This window comes from Corythoichthys intestinalis, chromosome 7 (genome assembly GCF_030265065.1).
Source record: "Corythoichthys intestinalis isolate RoL2023-P3 chromosome 7, ASM3026506v1, whole genome shotgun sequence".
NCBI lineage: Eukaryota > Metazoa > Chordata > Actinopteri > Syngnathiformes > Syngnathidae > Corythoichthys > Corythoichthys intestinalis.
In genome coordinates, this window is record NC_080401.1 from 24622879 (window position 1) to 24649885 (window position 27007).

General features: G+C 38.2%; 1 protein-coding gene across 2 annotated transcripts in view; it reads right to left on the bottom strand.

Annotated features, from left to right (window-relative positions):
* dennd1b (DENN/MADD domain containing 1B) overlaps window positions 1-27007 on the bottom strand; it is a 252123-nt gene that overhangs the window by 113022 nt on the left and 112094 nt on the right. For both annotated transcript variants that reach the window (XM_057840683.1, XM_057840682.1), the window contains 3 exons: window positions 19014-19114; window positions 9667-9712; window positions 4491-4592 (listed from right to left, as the gene is read on the bottom strand). In XM_057840683.1, the coding sequence (XP_057696666.1) occupies window positions 4491-4592; window positions 9667-9712; window positions 19014-19114 (249 nt within the window). The remainder of the gene's footprint in view (window positions 1-4490; window positions 4593-9666; window positions 9713-19013; window positions 19115-27007) is intronic.

A 27007-nucleotide genomic window follows, 5' to 3' on the forward strand; every position in this document is an offset into this window, starting at 1 on the left:
CATTAAAACTGTACCTAGCTTCAGACTCCTTCAGGCCATGTCCCAGTATCATTAGCCATAAATTGTCACTGTAGATACAGTGTATCACAAAAGTGAGTATACCCTTCGCATTTCTGCAGATATTTAAGTATAATAGAGTTAATTTATTTTCCCCTAAAAGTAACTAAAAATATAGCCATTAATATCCAAACCCCTGGCAACAAAAGTGAGTACACCCCTTAGAAACAAGGTACATCCCCAAATGTCCAAATTGAGTCCTGCTTGTCATTTTCCCTCCAAAATGTCATGTGACTCATTACAGGAGTGCTGTCAGTATTGCTGCAGAGATTGAAGAAGGGGGGGTCAGCCTGTTAGTACTCAGACCATACGCCGCACTCTACATCAAATTGGTGTGCATGGCTGTCACCCCAGGAGGAAGCCTCTTCCGAAAACGGTACACAAGAAAGCCCCGCCCGTCTCATCAGACCATACGACATGGCTCCAGTAATCCATGTGCTTTGTTGACATGTCTTCAGCAAACTCTTTGCAGGCTTTCTGTCATTTGTGTCATTTTTTCAGTATACTTAAATATCTGCAGAAACGCGAGGGGTGTCCTCACTTTTGTATTTGATACCAAATATCAAGTATCAAATACTTGTTCTCCCCACTGTATATATATGTATATATATATTAAGGGTGTAACAGTACATGTATTTGTGTTGAACCGTTTCGGTTCGGGGTCGTCGGTTCGGAAAAGAGGCGTACCGAACGAGTTTCTAACGTAATGTAACCCTTACTTTTTGAGGCTGTGAGTCGATCGGGTTACAGTTTCTTTGTGTAGATTATAATTACTCCGTCTTCTCTACTATAATGAGGACTACCACTGTAGGACAGTATAAGAAACGTCAACGGCGCGACAACGTGGCCGCCGCGAGAATGCAGTGAAACACGGGCGTTAAAGTCAATCAGCCAATGCACATCAGTCGCAGTGCGGCCGCGTGTCAGAAGCGGCTCAATGCGACGCACAAGAAAATAACGGCAGAGTATATTATTTGACGCGAGACGCGGCCCTCCTGCGTCAATACATACTACTAGCTAGCATCGGGCAGACCAGAAGTCACTCGAGTATAAACACGGTGGATCCGGTCGATTTTCAAACTAATATGCAATCGTAACTCACTTTTTTGAGTCCATCAGATCTCTTGAGTGGTAGATCGGGGCACAGTTAACTTGTCTTTGTTGATTTACTGCTGTCTTCTCTGCTATAATAATAACCAACACGGCCCCGTGTTCAATACAAAACCCTCCGACCACAACAAAACAAGTAGGAACTAATATTCACATAGGAACTAAAGTTATACAACATAAAATATAATATATCAATAAATACTACATCACATTTGTAAAATATAAACACATAATAATATAAATACTAGCCTATTTAAAAAAATAGATTGAAATGAGCTAAAACACCTGTAATTAAATAATAAGATCCTGCTTACACAATTAAATTGATTAATTTCTGTGTGGTGCTTTGAAGCTTAAAGCTTTTGAAAACCATTCATAAGAAAAAAAAATGATTCGCTGAGGCATTTCATTTGTAAAATACATGTTAAAAACTTTGTCATTGGGATTGCTTTTCTCTTTAGCACAGGACTTCTTTTTTCTTCTTTCTTTCAGAAACAAAGCTAAACAATACGCGGGGTCTGAAAGGCAAATTGTTGTTGGATTATTATCTTTAAATACCCGTTACTTTTTGAGCAGAAGCTTTTTATAGGCCAATGTTCCTATTGTTGAAAGCACAAAAGTGTGTAATAAACAACTAGCACATTTAAATTTTGCATTTTGTTTTCTTACCTTACCGAAAATGAACCGAACCGTGACCTCAAAACCCAGGTACGTACCGAACCGAGATTTTTGTGTACCGTTACATCCCTAATATATACTGTATTTATATTAAAAATGGTGGAAAACACATACGAGGTTGAAAAAGTAGTTTCTGTTCTTGCACCCCTCTTTAAAATAAACTGCTGTATTTAAAGCCAAAAGAACTGTTGTGTTTGATGGAAAAATATGTCTAAATGCTGCCATAGCAGTTTCATGGCGCAATAAACCCTCAAAATATTTCTAATATGTCCGTTTTACCCTAGAGACCACTGTTTTATTCGAAATGTCTGTCATTTTTAGCTTCGAATCATGAATTGATGTTTAATATTTAGTTAAAAAAAAAAAAACACTTTAGAAAATTATTCACTCGCACACTTTGAAATTACGTCACAATGAAAAAAATATTGTCTGTAAATAGGTCATGGATATTTACCTCATAACTATCCCCTAATTGTTTTTTTTTTTTGTTTTTTTTGTTATTGTCACATTTCCCCCGATATTTAAGATGATAAATAATCGATCCAAACAAAGAAATTTTTTAAAAAATGTTTGAAAGGGTACATATTTGAAAACGAAAATCTCGACCACTCCTTATGTCTGCGATTTCTGCATTTCGGCCCTTGTTATATTCCCGTGTATCACCCATAAAATCCCCAAAAAGTCCAAATGGGGCTGTTCACGGCTGTGTCTTGACACTCAGTGATACATGCTACACGGAGTTTATGAATCGAAATAAGGTAAGTACGCGATAATATCTCGCTAAAATAATCATGTATTTAATTAATTATGCTCTCTCATGCTCTCACCTCAAGTTAGGGTTTAGGGCTTTTTTTTTTTTTTTAAATTAAATGTCCCCCTGTTCAAAATTTTTCTTCCCCCAGAAAATTAAGATTTTAAGCTTTCCAATCACACATTCATACTTATATGACGATTTTGAAATTTTGCCAAATTAGGGGTCTCCTCACAGAACTTCAAGTCACCTAAATATGTATATACATACGTGTATATATAGTACAATAAACCGCAATTTTTTTCCTTGACTAATGTCCTTTTTGGTAAGTTAAAATGTTGTCCTTATGACTTTATGAATTAGGTTTTCATGATACGGACAGATTGGTTCTGGAGCTGATTATGTGTTTACTTTCAATCAGACGTGGGTGATGAATCAATTTCATTAATTAATTTGAGATTTTATTGCAAATTCTAGTTTGTTTTTTTTTCAAAAAAGGAAACATCGCAACCAGTTATTCAATATATTATTCCATGATAGTTTGTTTCGTCGGGTAGTCATTACTTTGTATTTGGGGGCTGACAGCAAAATAAGGGGGGAGAAAGAGGGTTGCACTTTATTTACGTCACTTATGTTCAACATAACAATTTCTTAAAGATGTTTTAAGATTTCTCTTTCTTTTGTCCTTATTCTCCTTGAAGTGAGTGTGTGTGGGCGGTGAGAGTGTGTTTGATCATGAATCAAAATTTTGGATTTTATTTTTAGGCCCTAAAGCCTAGCCATACTTCCAGTTGAAAATCTACGTATTACAAGTCTGGAGCAGATTTTTATTTCAGTTTGTCTGTCCGCCAAGAATAAGAGCAAAATAATTTGTAATACCATAACAATCATTTGTATTAATAATAAAAATTCAAAACACTTTTTTAATAGTGAAAAAAAAAAAAAAAAAAACGGAATTACATAAGCAGGTATTCGGATTCAAAAAATGATTAAAACTGCGAGAGATCCAAGGGAGTTACGTGGTCTGTCATCTGCTTGGCAGTTGACTCAATTATATACAGTCGTTCTGACCGGACAACGGCGTGCAGTGGAATCAGAGCCTATAGTGTTAGCACTGCGGCTAATAGTGTGTGTGTGCAGCCTCAGCGGGGTGCTCCCGCGCCTGGCAGAGGAGCTTTAATACGCACTGTATGAAAACAGAAAAACAAACAATCCAGCTTTGACAGAGACAAGGGAAGACAAGTTGTGTATTGTTTTCATAGTGTGTGTGTGGGTGCGTATATACCCGAGTGTGAGTATAAATGCGGGAGTGACCCTAGAGCTGGTCACCGTTACAGGAAGCATCTCCACAGTATCATTGCTCCATTAATTAAAGAGACGACGCGCTGGCAGGTGGCTTCACGGCCCACACTGGTAATTGGCCCCCTTCTTCCCACTCTCTCCCCCTTGAAAATCAGCCATCGCCTCTTCCCCCTGCCTCATTCCCACCTCCTACCCCTCGCTCTCAGAAACGTGCCAGTGGGCAGGCAGCAAGGCAAGACTTGGTAAAATAATGATAAGAATGGATAAAGATGAAGGGAAGGGAGTTGCAAGTTTTCCCACAAGCCTCTGATGGTCAGGGAATGATGTTTGCCTGCAAGCGTTGTACATCGCAACGGGAGTTTACTTAAGACATACGCAATCTGAGGGGCCAGTACTGCAGTCGTTAATGATGTGGGGAGGGGGACAGAATAATGCAATGACAACTCCTGGCACTGTGAATAAGTCAGAATAAGGGAGGAGTGGAGAAAAAAAACAATTTGTAAATGGGCTTCACTTTTATTCTTGTACTAAGACACCAAAGAAATAAAAAAAAAAGCTGAATGAGCAAAAACTGTTTGTGCGAGACTCTTACCACATCACTGGGAAGGTTATGCAGATCATCAAAAGGACTCTCCAGTGTGTTGGTGTCCACGTTCAGGATGACTACATCCTCCAGGGACCGACTGCGGACTCTCTACAAAAAAACAAAAACAAAAACAAAACAAAAAACAGATTGACTACCAAATTTTTGAAACATACAGTATCTGTACAATAAAAGTAAATTGTATTATGTAAAGGTGATGTAAGCACTAAATTATTACAGGAGCAATGAAGGCAATGGTAGTAATTGAAGAAATTAGTAGGAATAAAAACAAAAACTGCATTAGTGGAATTTCCTTTACTCATTGATCCAATATAATTATTTAAGTTATTATTACAGGTTGTAGTAAGAGTAGATATGTTGTGTAAAGCACTGTACTGTAGTGAGCAAACCAGGCCCAGGCTACTCCTGCTACCATGTCTCTGAGGTCCACAAAAACTAAAAATCCTTCTGAGGATGCTTTTGAAATTTTTGGGTGGTGCAGTAGTGTGTGACCGTGTGCATGTGTGCGACAAAAAATAAAGTACAAAACCAAGAAATGAGGTAGATCTTATGCTCTATTTCAGCTAGGCATGTGCCGGTTACCTGTTTCAAGGTATACCGTGGTATGAAAACGTTGAGGTTTCAAAACCGCTAAAATTTTTCGTCGTACCGTCCTTACTGTATTAGCTTTTTTTATGTCGCATTAATGCAGGGCTCACCCCTTAACTCTTTGTTGCTGCTCAGTGTCAGTGTTGGCTGGAGGACATAAAACACCTGAACTTTTTCCCCCATCGAAGAAAACAAAGTCGCTGGTATGGGAATACTTCGGATTCAGGAAAGTTACAGACAGCTGCGGCTTAGATGGGCCAACCGACATGTAAAACATGTTTGCGGGGGGTAGCTACCAGAGAAGGCAATATCTCCAATATTATTTCGCATTTTTAAAGGTTAGTAAACACTGTCATGAACGTTTCCAACTAAGCTACTCCAGAGTGTGTAGTGTGTCTAGCAGTTGTAAAATAAATTTAAAGCTGAAACGAATACTTGAACAACTCAAGTAACTCGAGTTTAAAAACTGATCTGAGTAATCTTATCTCACCTCGAAGAATCGTTTAATTTTGACAGCTCTAAGCATCACGTTTTGCCCGGACTACTTTTAACACGGGACAACTTAATGCGGGACAACGCGCTGACATCAGCAGACTGCAGCAGACAGCCGCTACAAAATATGCCTACGTTGCTAAGAACTACGCCCGCATGAGGCTACGGTGGTAGCAAATAGTGTCTGATGCGTCTCATAGAGACCACATGTGTATTATTTAGTGAAAGCACAACAAAAATAATATTCCTATCTCTCAAAAAAAAATAATGTTCACGAAAAGAAATAGCTATGCAAAATACACATAAAACTAACTCAGACTTTGGTCAGACTCCATTCAAACATTTCGTATAGCTCAACAAATACACTGGATGGCAATATTTCGTCACAATATACAAACTATCAGAGGTCTCGTACGTTGTGAAGCCAGCACTCAAATGACCGTGAAGTACCAGTAAACAGGGAACTACGGCGTCAGTCAGTCGAGGGACAAAACACACTCATTGGCTTGATTTCTAAGTAATTTAAAACTCGCCATTGACACCTTGTGGTCTATTTCAATCACTACCTTAAGTTGTTAAAGACACTGTGGAAGAACGGCAGGGAGCCCATGTGACGTCACCGCTCAGTGACGTAAACGAGCGGTGACGTCAACAATGGCGAACTCCTGGTTTATTTTTTTGATTGAAAATTTTACAACTTTTATTAAAACGAAAACATTAAGAGAGGTTTTAATATAAAATTACTAAAACTTGTACTAACATTATCTTTCTTCTTATCTATCTTAAGAACTTCAAGTCTTTCTATCCGTGGATCCCTTTAACAGAAAGAATGTTAATAATGTTAATGCAATCTTGTGGATTTATAGTTATAATAAACAAATACAGTACTTATGTACAGTATGTTGAATGTATATATCCGTCTTGTGTCTTATCTTACCATTACAACAATAATTTACAGAAAAATATGGCATATTTTAGAGATAGTTTGAATTGCAATTAATTACGATTAATTAATTTTTAAGCTGTGATTAACTCGATCAAAAATTTAATCGTTTGACAGTTCTAATATAAAACTAGATGCGAAATGACAGACTCGGCGGCGTTAGTAAACAGCCGCCATCTTAAAGCAGTAGACTTTTCAGTGCTAATAAATAACGTTACTGTCAATTACGTAACGTTCGCCCTGCGGAAGGCTAGGTTTCTATTAAGTATGACAACTGTCGATGCGTGGCTAACGTGTCTTACATGCAGGATTTATTTAATCTGTAAAAACATAGCGCTGTAGAGTGATGAGGGTGTAAAAGAAAAACATAATAAAGCTAACTGTTAATTTTAGCTCAGTAGTCATTGCTGGTTAAAACACCAAGTAGCACTGGTCCCGAATGTGCTCCAATACAGCAGGCATCATAAATTTATTTTGAACACTGCAAAAACTCAAAAATCCTATCAGGACTTACAGTTTAGACTAACTTAAAACTTAGCCAGAACTTAAAAATAGCTTGACACAAATGGAAATTCAATTGAAACACATGGGAAAAACATCTAACTTTTAAGTGATATGTGTTATCTAGCGTAATGACATTTTTAGGTAAGAAATAAGATTTTTTTTATAAGATCTACAAGTTTTTGAGTGAAAGCAGTGAATTAGTCTTTTTTATCCTAGTCATATCCGAGATGCAATTACTGGCGGTTTCCAACAATTTACAACAATTTACATAAAGACATTGATTGACTGAAAATGGTTCAATATTATATTATATTATATATTATTATAATTGCTCTTTACTTAAAAATATATCTATATATATATATATATATATATATGTTTAATCCGATTACTTGATTAATCGATAGAATTTTAAGTCGAATACTCGATTACCAAAATATTCGATAGCTGCAGCCCTATTCTAATTCATTTTGAAATGAAAGTGCAACTCTGCATAGTTTGAAGAAACACTCGGGAATTTTATTTTGGATTCGCATTTAATGCTGTTTTGAAAGTGCAATCTTAGCAAGCCATTTGTTTTACATCTGCGAAAATTTATTCTGCACCGCATGAAATGTTCCTAATCCGATTACCTGTTTATTCAAACTAACTAGTTGACAGATTAACCTATTACTAAAATAATCAATAGCTGTAGCCCTAAATATATTGTAACTTCAGCTTGTTAACGAGGCAAATAACGTGGCTAATTAGCATGCAAATTTAATCTTATTTAAAATATTTCCTTAATTTTTGATATTATTTTTTGTTTTCTTAACATTAAAATTGTGTTCAAATTTGCTAATATGTTGTTTTGAAGACTAAAAATTCTGTTCAATGGAATTTTTTTTTTTTTTTTGTAACCCAGAAATCTCAAAATAAAACATTTTAGAGTTGCAATTGCAATACTGTGATACCGTGATATTTTTGCTTAAGGTTATCATACCGTCAGAATCTCATACATACATACATGCCTAAATTCAACACACAAATACAGTTCAACTCTCATAGATCCTTTGTAAAGTTTACAATTTTTCGAATTAATTATACCGTTGTGTATACTGCGTCCCCCCAATCACCTTTCAAATTTTTTTTATACTCATGTATTATTCATTCCCCAATTAGCTGGTGAATGTGATGTAAAATAAAATAAAAACAATAATAAGACCAGTAATATTGTCATGTGTAATATCTATTTTAGTATCTCTTTTCTTTTCTTTTTAAATAAATACCATTTTTTAATCGCATAAATTGCTTTTCAAGTGGGCAATGAAAGTTTCCAGCCTACAAATATGCCATGCTGTTCGCTGGCAAGTTAAAACAATGCACACTGGAGACTCAAACAATGCAATTTCCCTTTTGGGATCAATTTAATTTAATAGACAAAATAAGAAGAAATATGAGAGTGGATATTTCAGGCTTGAATATTCCAAATCGACATCTTTACAAAGGTAACAAAAAGCACATTTCTGAAACCCTTTGAATTGACATTTTTATAGTGATTGCTATACTAAGTGGTGTAATCTGAACTTTAAAAGTCTGCAGTCTTTAGCAACCTAAATAGGAGATTACTTTGCTGAATTACTCGTAGGATAAAAGTTATATATACTGTATAGCTATAGTTAATAACTTGTTTGTATTAGTTTGTCCTAAAAATATGTAGATTTTATTTTGCACACGTTCTTAATGGATCAGTTATAAGGGTTACATGTACATACAGGTCTGTCTGTTTTGCTATTCACAAGCAATGAGAAAAATACAAATGCTACCTTAAAATACTAAAAAAAAAAAAAAGTGCAATAGAAGATGTTCACTGTAACACACACACGTTGCACGAGGAATGGCACTAAGAGAGGATTTTTGAATTGTACATTCTCCTCAGCGCTAGAATCTCATGCATCAACAACACAGTGATTCCGCGCCACAGTGCATGCATCCTGATGGCGACAAACTCAACAATTATTTCAGTGTGATGCAGGATACAAGCAGGTGTATGTGTGAGTGCTTGTGTGTGTAGGGAGTGGGGGGGCATGGTGTGTGAATTTTCTAGTTTGTCATTTTTGTGACAGCCTGTGCAGTGGAAGCTCACATGCTGATCTGGACTAATTATGAAGTGGCAAGAAAGGGGGTCTGTCATGGATGCAGAGTGTGATAAATACTGCCACTGCCACAACTGTCAGACAGATATCACACATGCACACGCGCACACACACATGCTTCCAACATACGCTCACAAACAATAGCAATGGTGATGGTTTGCCACACCAAATAACACATTTTTTCAACAATGCAGTTTTATTTGCATGTGTTGTATTTTTGACTTTCTTTTGTAAATTTAAGATTAAAATAAGCACAACCAGGAAAAGCAATGAGAAAAACCATTGGCCCACATTTAGTTTCACACAGAAATAGCACCTTACTTCATTAACAGTAAATTAGTACAGGGAAGTAAATGAAACATAGAATCTATTGCATATATTTGCTAGCTTTGAAAACTTTATCCAGCTGTACACTGTGTACAATCCTACATATACAGTACATAATGATGCATATATTTTTGCACGCACTTTTATGTGCATAGTAAAGAATGAAAAAACATACCTCCAGCAGACTAAGATGAACTCCCACAAAGTATGGCATGGGGGCACTGCAGATGGAGAGAGGAAAAACAATTCTTTACCACTGAACATCAGAGGGTCAAGTTGGTACAAAAATTTCACATTCTGCTGAAAGTGTTTTAAAACACTGAATTGATTTCATGTATGAATGGAAGAAAGCTCATTTGGATTCCATGTTTTTCGACTCCCTGTAGAACTGTGGCTTTACCTAAAGCATAGTTCTGTAAAAATTGCAACAACAAAAAAATAAAAATAAAATGTCAGAAAGACTTACAGTTTAGACTTAAAACATAACTAGAACTTAAAAATAGCTTGACACAAATGGAAATTCAATTGAAACACATGGGAAAAACATCTAACTTTTAAGTGATGTGTGTTATCTAGCGTAATGACATTTTTAGGTAAGAAATAAGATTTTTTTCATATGATCTACAAGTTTTTGAGCGAAAGCAGTGAATTAGTCTTTTTTTCTTAGTCAAATCCGAGATGCAATTATTGGCAGTTTTCAACAATTTACATCGAAAGTAAAGACATTGATTGACTGAAAATGGTTCAATATTAGATGAAATGTCTTGTTTTCTCATGTATATTTATAATTGCTCTTTACTTAAAAATATATCTATATACAGTGCCTTGCAAAAGTATTCGGCCCCCTTGAACCTTGCAACCTTTCGCCACATTTCAGGCTTCAAACATAAAGACATAAAATTTTAATTTTTTGTCAAGAATCAACAACAAGTGGGACACAATCGTGAAGTGGAACAACATTTATTGGATAATTTAAACTTTTTTAACAAATAAAAAACTGAAAAGTGGGGCGTGCAATATTATTCGGCCCCCTTGCGTTAATACTTTGTAGCGCCACCTTTTGCTCCAATTACAGCTGCAAGTCGCTTGGGGTATGTTTCTATCAGTTTTGCACATCGAGAGACTGACATTCTTGCCCATTCTTCCTTGCAAAACAGCTCGAGCTCAGTGAGGTTGGATGGAGAGTGTTTGTGAACAGCAGTCTTCAGCTCTTTCCACAGATTCTCGATTGGATTCAGGTCTGAACTTTGACTTGGCCATTCTAACACCTGGATACGTTTATTTTTGAACCATTCCATTGTAGATTTGGCTTTATGTTTTGGATCATTGTCCTGTTGGAAGATAACTCTCCGTCCCAGTCTCAGGTCTTGTGCAGATACCAACAGGTTTTCTTCCAGAATGTTCCGGTATTTGGCTGCATCCATCTTCCCGTCAATTTTAACCATCTTCCCTGTCCCTGCAGAAGAAAAGCAGGCCCAAACCATGATGCTGCCACCACCATGTTTGACAGTGGGGATGGTGTGTTCAGGGTGATGAGCTGTGTTGCTTTTACACCAAACATATCGTTTTGCATTGTGGCCAAAAAGTTCAATTTTGGTTTCATCTGACCAGAGCACCTTCTTCCACATGTTTGGTGTGTCTCCCAGGTGGCTTGTGGCAAACTTTAAACGAGACTTTTTATGGATATCTTTGAGAAATGGCTTTCTTCTTGCCACTCTTCCATAAAGGCCAGATTTGTGCAGTGTACGACTGATTGTTGTCCGATGGACAGACTCTCCCACCTCAGCTGTAGATCTCTGCAGTTCATCCAGAGTGATCATGGGCCTCTTAGCTGCATCTCTGATCAGTTTTCTCTTTGTTTGAGAAGAAAGTTTGGAAGGACGGCCGGGTCTTGGTAGATTTGCAGTGGTCTGATGCTCCTTCCATTTCAATATGATGGCTTGCACAGTGCTCCTTGAGATGTTTAATGCTTGGGAAATCTTTTTGTATCCAAATCCGGCTTTAAACTTCTCCACAACAGTATCTCGGACCTGCCTGGTGTGTTCCTTGGTTTTCATAATGCTCTCTGCACTTTAAACAGAACCTTGAGACTATCACAGAGCAGGTGCATTTATACGGAGACTTGATTACACACAGGTGGATTCTATTTATCATCATCGGTCATTTAGGACAACATTGGATCATTCAGAGATCCTCACTGAACTTCTGGAGTGAGTTTGCTGCACTGAAAGTAAAGGGGCCGAATAATATTGCACGCCCCACTTTTCAGTTTTTTATTTGTTAAAAAAGTTTAAATTATACAATAAATGTTGTTCCACTTCACGATTGTGTCCTTGATTCTTGACAAAAAAATTAAATTTCATATCTTTATGTTTGAAGCCTGAAATGTGGCGAAAGGTTGCAAGATTCAAGGGGGCCGAATACTTTTGCAAGGCACTGTATATGTTTTATCCGATTACTCGATTATTCGATAGAATTTTCAGTCGATTACACGATTACTAAAATATTCTATAGCTGCAGCCCTATTTTAATTCATTTTGAAATGAAAGTGCAATTCTGCATAGTTTGAAGAAACACTCGGGAATTTCATTTTGGATTCGCATTTAATGCTGTTTTGAAAGTGCAATCTAGCAAGCCATTTGTTTTACATCTGCGAAAATGTATTCTGCAACGCATTAAATGTTCCTAATACGATTACCCGTTTATTCGAACTAACTAGTTGACAAATTAATCGATTACTAAAATAATCAATAGCTGTAGCCCTAAATAACTAACTTAGGAGACTTCATATGATTTAAAAGTTCTAATTTATCAACTTTTCAAATATCATGATGTCTCATTTAATCCAAAAATTGATGTGACAAGCTGATAAAATAATTTTCAGTAAATTCAACAGGTTGCATGTAAAAAAAAAAAAAAACACCTAAGTTCAAGAAAATGCAAATATGAAAGGAAGAAAATGTATATAATTGGTTACCATTTAGTAATCGGCACAATGATATAGACCAGGGGTCCCCATCTGCCGCATTTGCTACCGGTCCGCACAGAATTCTGGCCGAATTAACCCTGTGCCCCTGCTTAACACACCAATATCCCTGGCTACTCTAGATATAATACTACGGGATAGATTAGAATGTCGTCATAGAAATCCATTGATTGGACTGCTAGCAGTACATCTTGTTTGTGTATATAATATATCTATGTGCGCTTGTCCTCGATGATAACGTATTACTAGGCCGCGGCCGCAGCACATTTGTTCCCAGAAATAATTAACCCCCACACGAGCGAAGATGATTGGAAAACAGACGTCTTTGGAGCTATTTTTTACGGCGAAAAGGGCACCTGACGAGCCTACAACCTCGAAGACCCACGAACTGCGAAGGAGTGGATTCGTGACCCGTTTGTGAATAAACCGAGTGATTCGAGCATGTCTGTGCAACAGGAGGATCAACTTGTAGAGATGGCAAATGACGGCGACCTTATTAAACGTACATTTGAGACAACAACTCTACCGAGGTTCTGGATTAAAGTCATTCTGGAATATCCTGACATCGCTACGAGAGCATTGAAAACCTTGCTACAATTTCCAACATCGTATCTTTGTGAAGCGGGCTTCTTAATTAATGCTAACGACAAGGCGAAGTCGTTAATGGTGAGAGCGGTGTGCAGTTGTTGTGTGCAGCTAACATGGTAGGATGTATCTGTGGAGAACTTTTCTACAAGTCCTTCCATGATCAAACATAAGTTAATATTCCTTTCAAGAAAGTTTGTAGTGTTTACTTTGGAATCGCTGCATTTGCGCATTTTGCGGCTATGTTTAACGTTATGGGCATGCGCCGAAGCGCATCGTTGCAATTTTTGATGGGTTGCAAAATTTGTCAGAACACCGTTCCGTGAAAAAAAGACATAACACAGTCCGTGGAGCAAAAAAGGTTGGGGACCATACATAGACCATACATACAAGCTATATATGTACGAGGGGCATTCAAAAAGTAATGCATTCAAGTGCTTTGTTCGTACAGGATCTTACCAATCTTGTTTATATTTGGCACAACCATGATAGGACACACCTTTTTGCGATTGTTATATGTGTTTTTCTTATTTTCAGATTTTTAAAGCTTAAACTAGCTTCCAAAATGGCTGCCCCTCTTGAAGCTCGTCAGAAACAAAGAGCTGTAACTGAATTGAAAATGCAGAGGGAGAAACCCCTCTGAGGATTCACAACGGGCTAAAAATGTCTACAAGGATGATACCATAGACCAGGGGTGTCCAAACTTTTTGGCAAAGGGTGACGTCCTTTACGTAGAACAATATATTTAAGCAAATTTTAGCAAGCCATTCTGTGTGTCACATTTGCTTTATTGTTTTTTTTTTAATGAATAATTTAAACAATCTCGCAATATAGCCTTTGTGGCGTTCTCTTTCGACTCTCGGGCTCTTGCGAAATACTGCTGCTGTGAAATTAAACTAGCTTCAATTGCTTCAATTTCTCGCTGCGTATCTTCCCTGTAATCTTGTCATACATGTCAGCATGTCTTGTTTGGTAATATCGCCTCTCATTGAACTCTTTAAAAACAGCGACTGTCTCTTTGCAAAAGAGGCAGACACAGTTGCGAATTTTAGTGAAGAAATAGTTCAATTTCCACCAATCCTTGAAGCATCGGCCGTCGCAGTCAAATTTCTTTTTTGTTGATTGTCGCCATTTTAGAAAATTGGAAGTAAAGGGTCACACGGGGTAATGTTGCTTAGAGCGCTGCTGCCTTTAAGTGGGTAAATGAGGACCAGCATTTAGTGTGTAAGCTACTTCATATGCTGGTAGCAGTACTGCTGACCAATTTAATAAGTTTGTGTGCGGGCCAGACGTTATTGATTTCATAACAGAGGCTGGGGGCCGGATGAAATTTGACCAGGGGCCGCATTTGGCCCCCGGGCCGGACTTTGGACATGTCTGCCATAGACTATAGTACTGCATGAATATGGGTACAGTGATTTAAAAACAGTACTGAAGACCATGAAGGAGATCAATGGAATGGCGTCACCCAAATTCACCAAGGACCAAAAAGTTCAAGGCCCAAAAGTCAGCTGGCAAAATTATGGCTACCGTTTCTTGGGATTCTCAAGGTGTAATCCTTGTGAATTCTTGCCGACGGGGGAAACCGTTAACTCTGAGGTATACATTGAGACTCTTTGGAAGCTCAAAGCAAGAATTCGACGTGTTCGGCCTAACTTGGGCATGGCAAATATGCTCCTCCAGCATGTCAATGCATGTCCTCACACAAGCATCAGGACCATGGAGGTCATCACTTCATTTGGATGGACTGTGTTACCACATCCGCTATATTCTCCTGATTCGGCACGTCAGACTACCACCTCTTTGGTCCAATGAAAGAAGGACTCCGGGGCAACCGATATGGCAATGACGAAGTGAAAACTGCTTTCAAGAATTGGCTTAGAGATCAACCGGCTGAGTTCTACAACACTGGTATACATGCCCTCGTTCATAGGTGGACTGTAGCTCTTGAGAGAGAGGTGGAGACTATGTGGAGGAGTAAAAATGTAATCCTCAGACTTGTACCTTTATTTTGATGTATAATACATGTTGCTATTATAATTTGTTTGTACATAATAAAGTTGGGTGCATTACTTTTTGAATACCCCTCGTATATTTTTGGAAGTGTTTAGAGGAATGGATTATTACCATGTGCAATTTGGTGCAGAACCATTTAGCAAACAATAAATGAGAAATTACATTCAAATTTCTCAATTAAATTCTAGGGTCTCATTTAGACAAATAGAATTTTAGCTGTAGTAGTAACTGATGATTAATAGTTAATATAACGACAGTTTAATTTTCATATTCTCAAGGTTATTATAAATGACACACTTACAGTGAGCAGCAGCAGTTTTTGCACCCTTGTTATTTTGCAAGTTCACCCACTTAGAAAATAGGTAGAGGTCTGAAATTTCAATAATAGATGCATTTCCACATATAAAGACATAATAAAAAATAAAAAAAATTCGGAACTCACATTGTATGATTTTTAATACAGTAATTTATTTGTAATTTATTGGGGTTCATAAGTATTTGTACCCCTGAGAAAATCAGTGCTAATATTTAGTGCAAAAGCCTTTGTTTGCAATTACAGCGGTCAGACGCTTTCTGTAGTTCTTCACCAGGGTTTCACATATGGAAACAGGGATTTTGGCCCATTCCTCCTCATAAATCTTTTCTAGGTCTGTCAGGTTTCGGGACTATCGTTGAGAAGCATGAAGTTTCAGCTCCATCCAAAGATTTTCTATTGGATTGCGGTCAGAAGACTGGCTAGGCCACTCCAGAACCTTGATATGCTTTTTACGTGGCCACTCCTTGATCAGCTACGCTGTGTGCTTCGGATTATTGTCACGTTGGAAGATCTAGCCACGACACATCTTCACGTCTCTGACTGTGGGAAGGAGGTTGTGGTTCAAAATCTGACGATACATTTCACCATTTATTCTCTGTTTTGTACAGTACAGTCATCCTTTCTCCTTTGCCGAAAAGCAGCCCCAAAGCATGAGGTTTCCACCTCCATACTTCACAGTGGGGATGGTTTTCTTGGGATTGTACACATCCTTCTTTTACCTCCACACGCGACGAGTAAAGTTTGCATTAAAAAGTTCTACTTTGGTCTCATCTGACCACATGACATTTTCCCATGACCACTCTGCATCATTCATCATCCCTGGCAAACTTTAGACGGGCCTTCACATGTACTGGCTTCAACAGTGGAACCTTTTGAGCAATGCAATTTAATTTAAACCATTGCACCGTAGTGTTCTACTGACACTAGCCTATGAAACTGTGCATCCAGCTCTCTTCAGGTCATTGACCAGCTCCTGCCGTGTAGTTCTAGGCTGAGCCCTCACTTTTCTCATGATGAGTGATGCCCCACGAAGAGAGATTTTACATGGAGCCCCAGTCCGAGGTAGATTATCAATTAACAATTGCTAAAACTGTTGATTTATTCTCAAGCAAGCTGCTTTCCAGTTGTCCCATAGCCTTTTCCAGCTTTGTGGAGCACAACAATTTTTCCTCTCGTGTCTTTCGAAAGCTCTCTGATCTTGCTCATGGTAGCATTTGGATTATGATTGACTGTGGGGTGCACAGGTGACAATATTGAGCTCAAACGGTTAGTGGGTGGGTCGTTACTCATGGGGTAAAGGTGGACTTTTTTTTAGACTGACAACTCTTTGAGTGTCATAAATATTGCTGATTCTCAGGGGTACAAATACTTATGAACCCCAGTAAATTACAAAAAAAATATTTTAAAAATCATACATTGTAATTTCTGGTTTTTCTTTTTTTACATTATGTCTCCATGAGTGGAAATGCATCTATGATTGAAATTTCAAGCGTGCACGTATTTTCTAAGTGGGCAAACTTGAAAATCACAAGCGGTGCAAATACTTCTGTTCCTCACTGTCTGTGTCCATCAATGTCATTTGTCACTATCCAAATACTTCTGGCTCACTACATGCCATGTTTTTATTTGATTTGAAAAGAACATGTTGAATCATTGCTTAATGGCTGTCATCCAAACCACCAGTCAAACAACAGAAACACATTTTAAGACTGCTATATAGACACACTTATTAAATAGTGTAGTGTCAGATCATCTCCGCCCAAGAGGATTCAAGGACTGCAGGCTCATAATAAGCCTAATACAACCCAGCAACACACAGCAGGCTCGTAGCTCTGCAGTCTAATAGACTAAAATATGACGCTATCGTCCATCACCAAACATGCACACGCACACACACCAGTGCACCCAGGAACACAGTACTGTGTACATGCTCATCATCTAATAAAATTTTATATTTGTAATCAGTGCTCGGAGGACACCCCTGTGATTGAATCAACTACTGCTGAGTCTTCCCAGAGTGTTGAAAATCACATTTTACAGTCTGTGATGAAGAGTTTCTAAAGGCAGATGCAGTCCTCACAGTGCATGCTATCACCAATCATACCTGATTCCATAAAAAAATCAGCACATTTAGATAAATCCACATTGCATAAATGCAGAACAGATGTTACATTCTCTGTCCATCTAAATGAGTGACGGAAAATGATAAGGTCATTGCAGTTTTGGAGGACATTAGGGCTTCAAAAAAAAGCCTTAATTTTCAGATTTTCTCATACATATTCATCAACAATAGGTTAAAAATTATCAAAGGCTTGATTAGCATAATTTAAAGATCGGATTATTAATTAAACGATTAATTGATTTATCGGATAAATGTCATTTTTTTTCAATACCTTCACAATTTAAAATTTAGACAAAATCAATGACTATTTCCTTCAAAAATAATATTTTATAACAGCTTCCTAACTTTACTGTAGTCTACAACTGTGCTGTTTAAAGTACATAAAATGGGTTAAAGATTTCAGTAAAGGTTCTTAGTATAAAACATAAAAATATTCAAATAAAAAAAGTGATGCTGATTGACATTTTTTTCCCCTTGTGGGCAAATCACTGATTAGACCATTCAAACAATAATTAGCATAATCGATAATTAGCTTAGTTGCCCCATGCTAAGTAGTAACGTCTCATCAACAAAGAATACAAACAATGCAATTTGCTTCATTTACTTAGCTCTGACGGAGGCACACTTGATCTAACAACACACTCGCGTAAATATTATTGATTCAGCAACTAAACCTGAGTATAGCAGTGATCTCTCTCTCTCTCTCTCTCTCTCTCTCTCTCTCTCTCTCTCTCTCTCTCTCTCTCTCTTTCTCTCTCTCCCCCTCTCTCTCCACTGAAATAACATTAACAAAACTGGAAGTTGGAACACTTTGCACTTACAGTGGAACATGACCCACCCATATACAGTGGAAGTTCAGGTCAGTCAGGAATACCTAAATAATTTTATTTTGTTAAAGGCAACTTTATTGAGAGAGAATTTCTTAGATAATGCTACACTGTTTTCTTCCAGGTCAAAGGTATACATAGACAAAAAGTACTGTTTAAGGAACATCCACATGATGAGGTCAAGAATTTTGAAAGCTCCCGATAGGTTAACTGACAACATGGGAATGTATTTAAGGCCACAACTCTAACACTGCTTCCTTGTTTGAAATAATTTGAAAATCAAAAGAAATCAGTCAGGAAATCAAAAGAGAAACGGGGAGAAAAAAATATAAGTAGGAATAACATTTAAGAAATTTGAAAATCAGAAATATATGTTAAATATCAATCTAGAATTGAAAGGCGCTTTCATTGCTCAAACCTTTCAAAAGAAAAAACTTCAAGCTGATCACAAAGATCGATTAAAACATTTTCACCATATCTGAGATCGATCTTAAAATCACCCAGCCTTTATGTGGATTGCTTAAAATTTGAAGTGTGGGACATAAAAATGTCCTCCAATTCTGGAATGAACAAATATTAGACCTCTAAGTTAAGGTGCCAGGTAATGCACACTATATGCTCAGTATCTAAATCAGTGTGCATATGCATGTCTGGAAGCAACAAGCCATACCAGCAATAGTCCAGAAGATGCGGGGGCAGCACAGGGATGAAGATATGCTGCCAATACATTGGAAAGAGCAGAGCAGCTGCACCGTGGACACATGCAGTTAACTGTAGAAAAAGGAGAGAGAACAGACTAATTCATTGAAGCCTAAATAAGAACAGTGAATATTGTGATATTTTCAAAGCCATGTTGTATGATGGACAAAGCAATGAAATCCAAAACAACAGATTAAGAGATCTGCAAAGATAAGACCACCGTTTTGATCGTGATGCCAGATGGGGATAAACAATTGACAATGCTTTGTTCAACTTTCTCTAAGTAATTTACAAATACCAATACTTTAACACAAACTAACATTGTGATGCAGAACACGTAAAAGTTATCTAATAATATCTATATCGTTAAAAGCTCCCCAACAGTGTCAATTCAAACAATTTTTGGACCTCATTAGATTGGTGTAATTTATGTGGATCTATGTAAGACTTTCGTATTGAAAATGTAACCTCAAGCTATTACTGGTTGGAAAAGAAAAGATCAACCAGCTGACAGTTGCCTGGCTTTAACCTTTGTATCAGAACCACATAATGATGAATGGTGGAAAAAGATGGTAAGAAAGGTATGACAAAGCCTGAAGAAAAAAGACAATTGCATTACACTAAGTACAGTAAATGATCTTTCTCCTACTCTATGTGTTCCATTTTGTTTGTTTTTGTTGATAACTCGTAGTGATGTGTGAATAAACTGATACTCTTGGAGAACAAAGTTGTATTTAAATTGTAATGTTATTAAAGGGATAGGCAACACCTAGTATAAATTACCTTCATGTGAAAGACAGTTGCTCATAGTATTTAAGTGTGCAAATCACAAATTTCTTAGACCTCTCTCAATGGAGAAAATAATGTTTAAAGACACACAAAAAAAAAAAATGACAAGCATAGACGTTTTGTAAAGTCATACACAAACATATACACTGATAGACTCGAACAAAGGAGCAGGAGACAATTGCCACATTTACATGGAGCCAAATATTCCAATTACAATCGGAATATTTGTTCAAACCGAATAAATGTGTTCCATATAAACACCTCATTCGGAATGAACAGGCCCAAACCGAATGGAATTTCATTCCGATTCACAGGGGTGGAATATTCCTTTTCCCAAACCGATTAGAAGTAAAATTATATCATGTAAACAGGGAAGCGGAATGGTGTCTGGTTGCGTTCTTTCTGCGCATGCTCCGTACTGACGTGGTGACGTCACTTGGTGACGTAAGTAACGTCACTTGCAACATGGCTTCCAAGCACACGCACAGCGCACCCACACAACTTTTTAAATGAACGGCGTATCATTCTGAAGTTTTGTTTCCACTCGAAAAGTTAAAACAGCAGCTGATCTGACGATCGATCTCCATGTTTTGCAATGTGACGGTTTGTTTTGATTAATCTGCGCATGTCAGACGGCAGCTGTCAAACGTCCTTTCGGAATAAAGGCAGTCACATGTAAACGCTGGATCGGAATAGATGAAGTGACATGTAAACAGCTGATGTGAAATTTCCATTCGGAATGATTTGAATCGGTATGAATAAAAGTCAGCATGTAAACGTCGCTAATGTCTATTAACTGACGTCTCGAGGAAGGCCGGCTGTCTGGGGATGCTTGAAATACGACGATTTATGACAGCGCTGCAGTTTCATTTTCCCGCATGATGGACGCACGCCGGATTTTCTTGTGAGAGAAATCAACATGGCTTCCAAGGTGAGGCTTACCATTCAAATGAAGATGGAAATGACAGAAAAGTATGAGCGTGGTGCGCGCCTCCGTGAACTGGCTCGACAATTCGGACGGAGAATGTCTACAATCTCGACGGTACTCCTCTGACCGCCGTTTGCCAGTCTTTTGTGTTAAGGTGACAATTATTTTTGTGGTAACATCGCCAAAACCTCGCCAGCTTCGTCAGGTGTTTAATCATTTATTTCTGAACTTGTGCAACACAACATGCATACTGTCCACTGCAGCTGAACAAAGTGAAAGTAAAAAGTCCCTCTCTCACTCTGTCAAGTCTGCCACGCGGTGCGTTCAGGTACACCACGCAAAACACATTCGCCACATTAGAACCCGATTTGTTTATTACAGGTATGATTATTATAATTACTATTATTACATCAATATTCCGATTTTTATTCCTAATTTATTTGTTTTGCTCTGTGTAGTTGCTATTTGCAATCATACCAGCAGCATTTATTAAGTATTTAGTGTAGGTTTTCAGGCTGTGGAACAAATTAATGGAATCATAATATAGTCTTCTGGGAAAATCCTGCTCAACATACGACTATTTCTACTTACAAACAAGGTCGTGGAACGAATTAATTTCGTCCGTAGAGGTACCACTGTACTGGCTTTTATTTACGTTTTTCTCTACTATTAAAGAACTGAAAAATGAAAAATCTGTGTTTTCAATAAACGAAATGATTCCACTGGGATTCACATGAAAAATGTGTTGGTGTCCCTTTAAGTGATTTAATGACATGAAATTTCCACACAAATTAAAATGCAATAGTCTTAGTCTGTAGGAGACAGTGTTTTTAATCTTACTTTAAAAAAAGTAATTAATTACAGTTACAAATTACTTCTCCCAAAAAGTAATTGCGTTAGTAACTCAGTTGCCTAAATGTAATTAGTTACTTGGCAAAGTAACTGGTGTTAATTTTCATGGTTTTTTTTTCTCAAAAAAATAAATAAATAAAATAAAAAATAAAAGCCCAATTCTTTAAGCTAAACTTAACTAGACACAGGGGTATTGTGGATATTGCGATAACTAGATAGTAACCTTTGCTATATGAGGAAATCATTTAATGTTGTGAATCAACTGTTAAAGTTGTTAAAATTGCTCCCGTTACTGCATTAGTTCCCTTCAGTCTACTTTCGACATGTGTAATTTTTAAAACTGTTTCATCATTTAAAGATAGATTTAGGTCAAGATTTTGCCGATTTAGGAGCATTTTAGATAAAAACACTTAGGTTCGCTAGGAAGTTTCTCTACAACAGAGCCTTTCTGAAAGGTCTACTGCTTTAAGATGGCGGCTGTTTACTAACGCATCTACCTCTTTATACATGTTGCTAATGCCGCCGTGTCAGTCATTTGCATCTAGTGCTATATTATGTGATATCTACCGTAGCATCATGTGGGATTGTGGGCGTAGTTTGTAGGCTATCGGCTACAGTCATGTATTATTGGTGCCACCTAGCATCGCGTTTGCAACGCCGTCACAACTTCCTTGCCTCCGTGAGTCCGTCACTCTCAGACTTTTCTTGCGTCAATCAACCAACATAGTAACGCACGCCTTTCCCGCCTCACTAACGGTAACGGCATTGCCAAGATTAGAAAAGTAATTAATTAGATTACTCACTGCTGAAAATGTAACGCCGTTTTTAACGCCGTTATATTCTAACGCCGTTATTAACAACACTGGTAGCAGACCTTTTCTCAAAGAATTCAAGCTTTTATCTGATGATAATTTTCCTTTATTCTTATTCATGAATAATATCATTTTTTATTCTAATACCTCTCTACCGAACAATATAGCGTGTGATTTAATCAACTGTTTGACGCCTAAATTCCATAACAATAGCATCTAAACAAGCTTCTGTCGGTAGCCATAAAAATCAGAATAAGCAAAGAATTCAAATCTTTTTTTGAACAGATATAGTGAAATCAAATGAAGATGACATGGCTCTTCAAAGACGCTCAATTCACTACAGTCAAACCAAAGCGCACATAAAATTAAAATCATTGTCTCCCATTGTCTTAGAGCCAGGACCCCCTACTCCCCTCACCCCGCTTGACACCGAGTCTCTTAAAAACCGAGCTAAAAGTAATGACCTGCAACACACACACAGGCACGGCAGGGGAACGAGGCGTTAGCTCATCCCCCAGATTAAAATAACATGATTAAATATGGAAAGAGAACAGAGGTCTGAGGGGCTCCTGCGGGACTTCATTAGGGCAAATTGCCAAAGAATGAAACATGAGTTAGCCAAGAGAGACTGCGGGCTAGGCCAATACCACCGGGACCCCGGAGCAGCAGCCGCTGTTATACTGCTACAGCTTCACAGTCAATGTGTGAAGCGGACACACACTGTCACACACACACACCCGCATGCCCAACTACCAGGAGACCCGCTGCTCACTGACACACAAAGTGTCACAATTGACCGGCCAAAAGCCAAAATCACCACTGCCAGAAACAGAGTGCCTCCCCACCCTCGACATCATGCAGTGGAACCTCAAATCAAGCCTGGACATCTGAGGGGCTCTGTGTGAGTGCATGCGTTTTTTTGTGTGTGTAAATGTGCCACACTCCTTGCATGTTTGTTTTAACTACATTCGTTTTTCCCATCAACTGGGGAAAAAAAACACTTTATTTGCTGTCTCGGTGCAATCTCTCACCCAGCCGTCCCACAATAGTTAAGACTTAATCAACATTTAATTGGTGTCTTGCTCTGTGTATCTGAATATGCATATTGCCTCTACCCGCCATCTTCAGACACAACAGAACAATGCCACACTCCTGTCAAAATGAATTCCCTCACAAACAGTTTGGCTTCTTTTGTTAATTCTGTGAGTAAATCAATCCTATGAATATTAATGTGGGAAAGTGAAGCACTTGGTGGAGGAGTTGCTATCAAAATCCTCACATTCTTTTTTTTTTTTTTTCACCAAAGTGATGATAAAGGGCCATTAATTTGTGATAAAGAGAGGTCAGCAGTCGGAGTGTGGGCTTACACACACACGCATCCACACACACAAAGTAGAGATCCAACAGGCAAGAATATTCCTCCTCTGGGAGTGCGAGACAAGCCCCAGCCATTCACTGGTACCAGGAGGTAATGGCACAGAACACCTCACTAACCAACTCCAATTATCTCCACCAGGCCTCAAGGTGAGCCCCCCAACTGGCTTGATTTACTCGCAGGTTGAAAGGGAAAAGAGGAGTCTCTCACTCTTCTTCTCCCAACACCCACTGGCTGTTTTAGGGGAGTTACCTGAGTATGGAGGAGGTTAGAGATTCTGAGATACTTGTATTTATTTCATTTGCGGTGACTGCGATAAGTGACCTTGACAGCAATTCCAGAAAAATGATGTGAATGTTTCTTCTGGAATTACTAAACATGTTTTGTAAGTTAAACTGCTTGAGCTCCCCCCACCTTCCATAAAAACAGCTAATTTTTTTTTTTAAGAATTATACTTTTCTTCTTTTTCATTCAAGGAGTTATTTATGGGAGGGGTCGGAGTATTGGGGGCGCACGTGACAGTAGGCCATAAGAGGCTAAGGCTGATAAAATATTTGCCAGGCTGATAAATAATAGATGAGTGGAGCCAAATGGCTTACACGCTCCACAAAAGACCTGGGTGCTTAATATTCCATTCAATGGAGAATCACAGATACAGTCCTCAAGAACAAATACAGGATTAGGTGCTGGGTCCAGTCCTTGGGGAACGGGGCTCAGCCCGGTAATGAGGGGCTGCCTGCCTCTCACACTGCACGTGCACGGGCGCGTGTGTGTATGTGTGTTGGACTATCCGCTGTGAGAAGCTAAGCGATTATACAGTGACAGCCTGCTTCAAAAACCAGTCAAGGTCTTTGGTTAGGCCCTGAGAGCTTTTTAGTGCACTTGAAGCCCAAACATAAAGACTTGCTCCATTCACAATTGGACAACAGACAGAAAAGATGGAGACGAACCAGCATTTTAAGTACAAATGCAAAAAAATAACAAAAATAGAAAAAAACTTTAAAACTGGATTACAGTTAGGCAAGGTTCCACAATCAAAAATCTGCCTATGAACTGCAAAACACAAACCACATCCTTACAAAAAGTCTTCACAGAGACTTAAAAACAAAATAAACATGAGAAAGGTGATGATTTACTTTTTAACACTATAACACCGAACGTGTTGGTGACAACACGTTAACGCATCTACCGTAATTTCCCGAATATAACGCGCACTTTTTTCCCCCAAAATCAACTTGTAAAATCATGGTGCACATTATAAACGGGTACAGGGATGGAGACAAAAATATAAATATACTATATATATAACCCATTGGCAGTGTATCAAATACTTGTTCTCCCCACTGTATATATAAAGACCGATTTTTTTAATTGACACAGCCATGTTGTGTTGAAGAAACGTATGCAGCGATCCGTTGCCGACCATTACGGTACGTGACTTCACCATTTTGTTTCTGTTGTGGTGAGCTAGGGAAGGAGTCGGAGGCGGAATATCAAACAACGGAGCTAATCCGCGTTGCTTTATTGACATTTAGGCTGCAACAAAATACGGTAGCGATGTCTGTCTCACATGCAACCTGCGGAATATAACTATCTTTCCGACTGTTCCCTCAACAAAATACCTCCCCCCGGGAACTATACAACGTGCCAACATAAGTTCCGCCGGTGAATTCTCTCATAACTCGCTACATACACGGCTATACTTCACTCTGATTGCTCGAATGATTTAGTCAGTGTTAAATTCTGCTTTTTTCACTCTTCATAAAGCACAGAATTTAGTTTCTTGAACTCATTTGAGTCAACGTTTATTGCAGCTCCGCAACTCGGACCGTAACAAACGTAACACAACACAGACTTTCTGTGTCCGTCAACTATATCTGTCCCTCGGGAAACTCAAATCCAAATAACAATAGTTCCTATTGTTACATTCTAGTCAACAGCGATGCGCTCTTCTGATTTCCGACCTAAATCACCACTTTTATTTTACCGTATCAATACATGGAAAAAACATTTATTCGTCATGATGAAAAGAGCAAGTTATACAGCAGCCTTTAAAGGAAAAGTCACATCTGTTTTGTTTTCTCCTGGATTCTGATAAGTTGAAGAAGTTGTCAGATCATATTATTACCGTACATATTGACAGTTTACGGTAATGTTTTAAACTACCAATGTGCTATGCTTGTGCTGTGTTTCACCAGTCAGTAAAATGACATTTCTGTATCTGTACACGAGCTCTGTTTTCTTGTATTCTTCTATTTATTGGTGCTAAAATTAGGGTGCGCGTTATACACGGGTACAATAATTTTCCCTAGATTTTACAAGTAAATTTGGGGTGCGCGTTATACACGGGTGCGCCTTATATTACGGTAGTCTTTGAAGCCTCGTCACACTATAATTACATCACCCATCTGCCCACCCATGTGTTTATCTCCATACTTCAATCATTTCTTGTCCCTTTTTGAAACCGAAAGCACCACGAAAAACTACATATCCCAGGAGCCATTCTGAGGTCACACAGGACAGACGTAATGTGAATATTTTTAATAACTAGCCAAGCAAGGCGCCACCTAAGGAAACGGAGGCGAGGTAGCGAGTGACGGCCGGTTGGATTGAGCGACTTTGAAACGTGCGGAATGAATCGAAAACTAATTTAGCGCAAGTTAATATTTTATTTAATCAATTTGAGGAAAAGGATGGGCCAGATTTAAGGGTGGGAATCTCTTGGTGCCTCACGATATGATACGATTGGCAATACATAGCTCACAATAACAGTCATCTCATGATATGGCGATACAGCGATTATCAACACATTGGTTGGAAAATAATTCTAGACCATTAAAAGAAAACAACTAATAATGAGAAAAACAAGCTTATATATAACAAGTTTATAACTAGTAGATATCCAATCCATTTGAACTTGGAGGCTAGCCGCAAATGAACCCCTGATTTTAGGGTATTTCAGGGTCACTTCCTGTTGATTTTGGGACATTTTATGGGTCACGTCCTGTTGATTTTAGGTTACAGACCAGGAAGTGACCCGGGAATAAGTAGGCAATGACTCTAACTTAACAGGAAGTGACTTGTAAATGCCCAGAATATCGTAAAGAGTGACAGTGAATGCTCTTGTTTTGAATGAACAAACGTTCATTTGACCTCCGCAGTCTTAATGGACTGTGCGTTGAGCCAATGGCAGCCATAGAATGAACTGA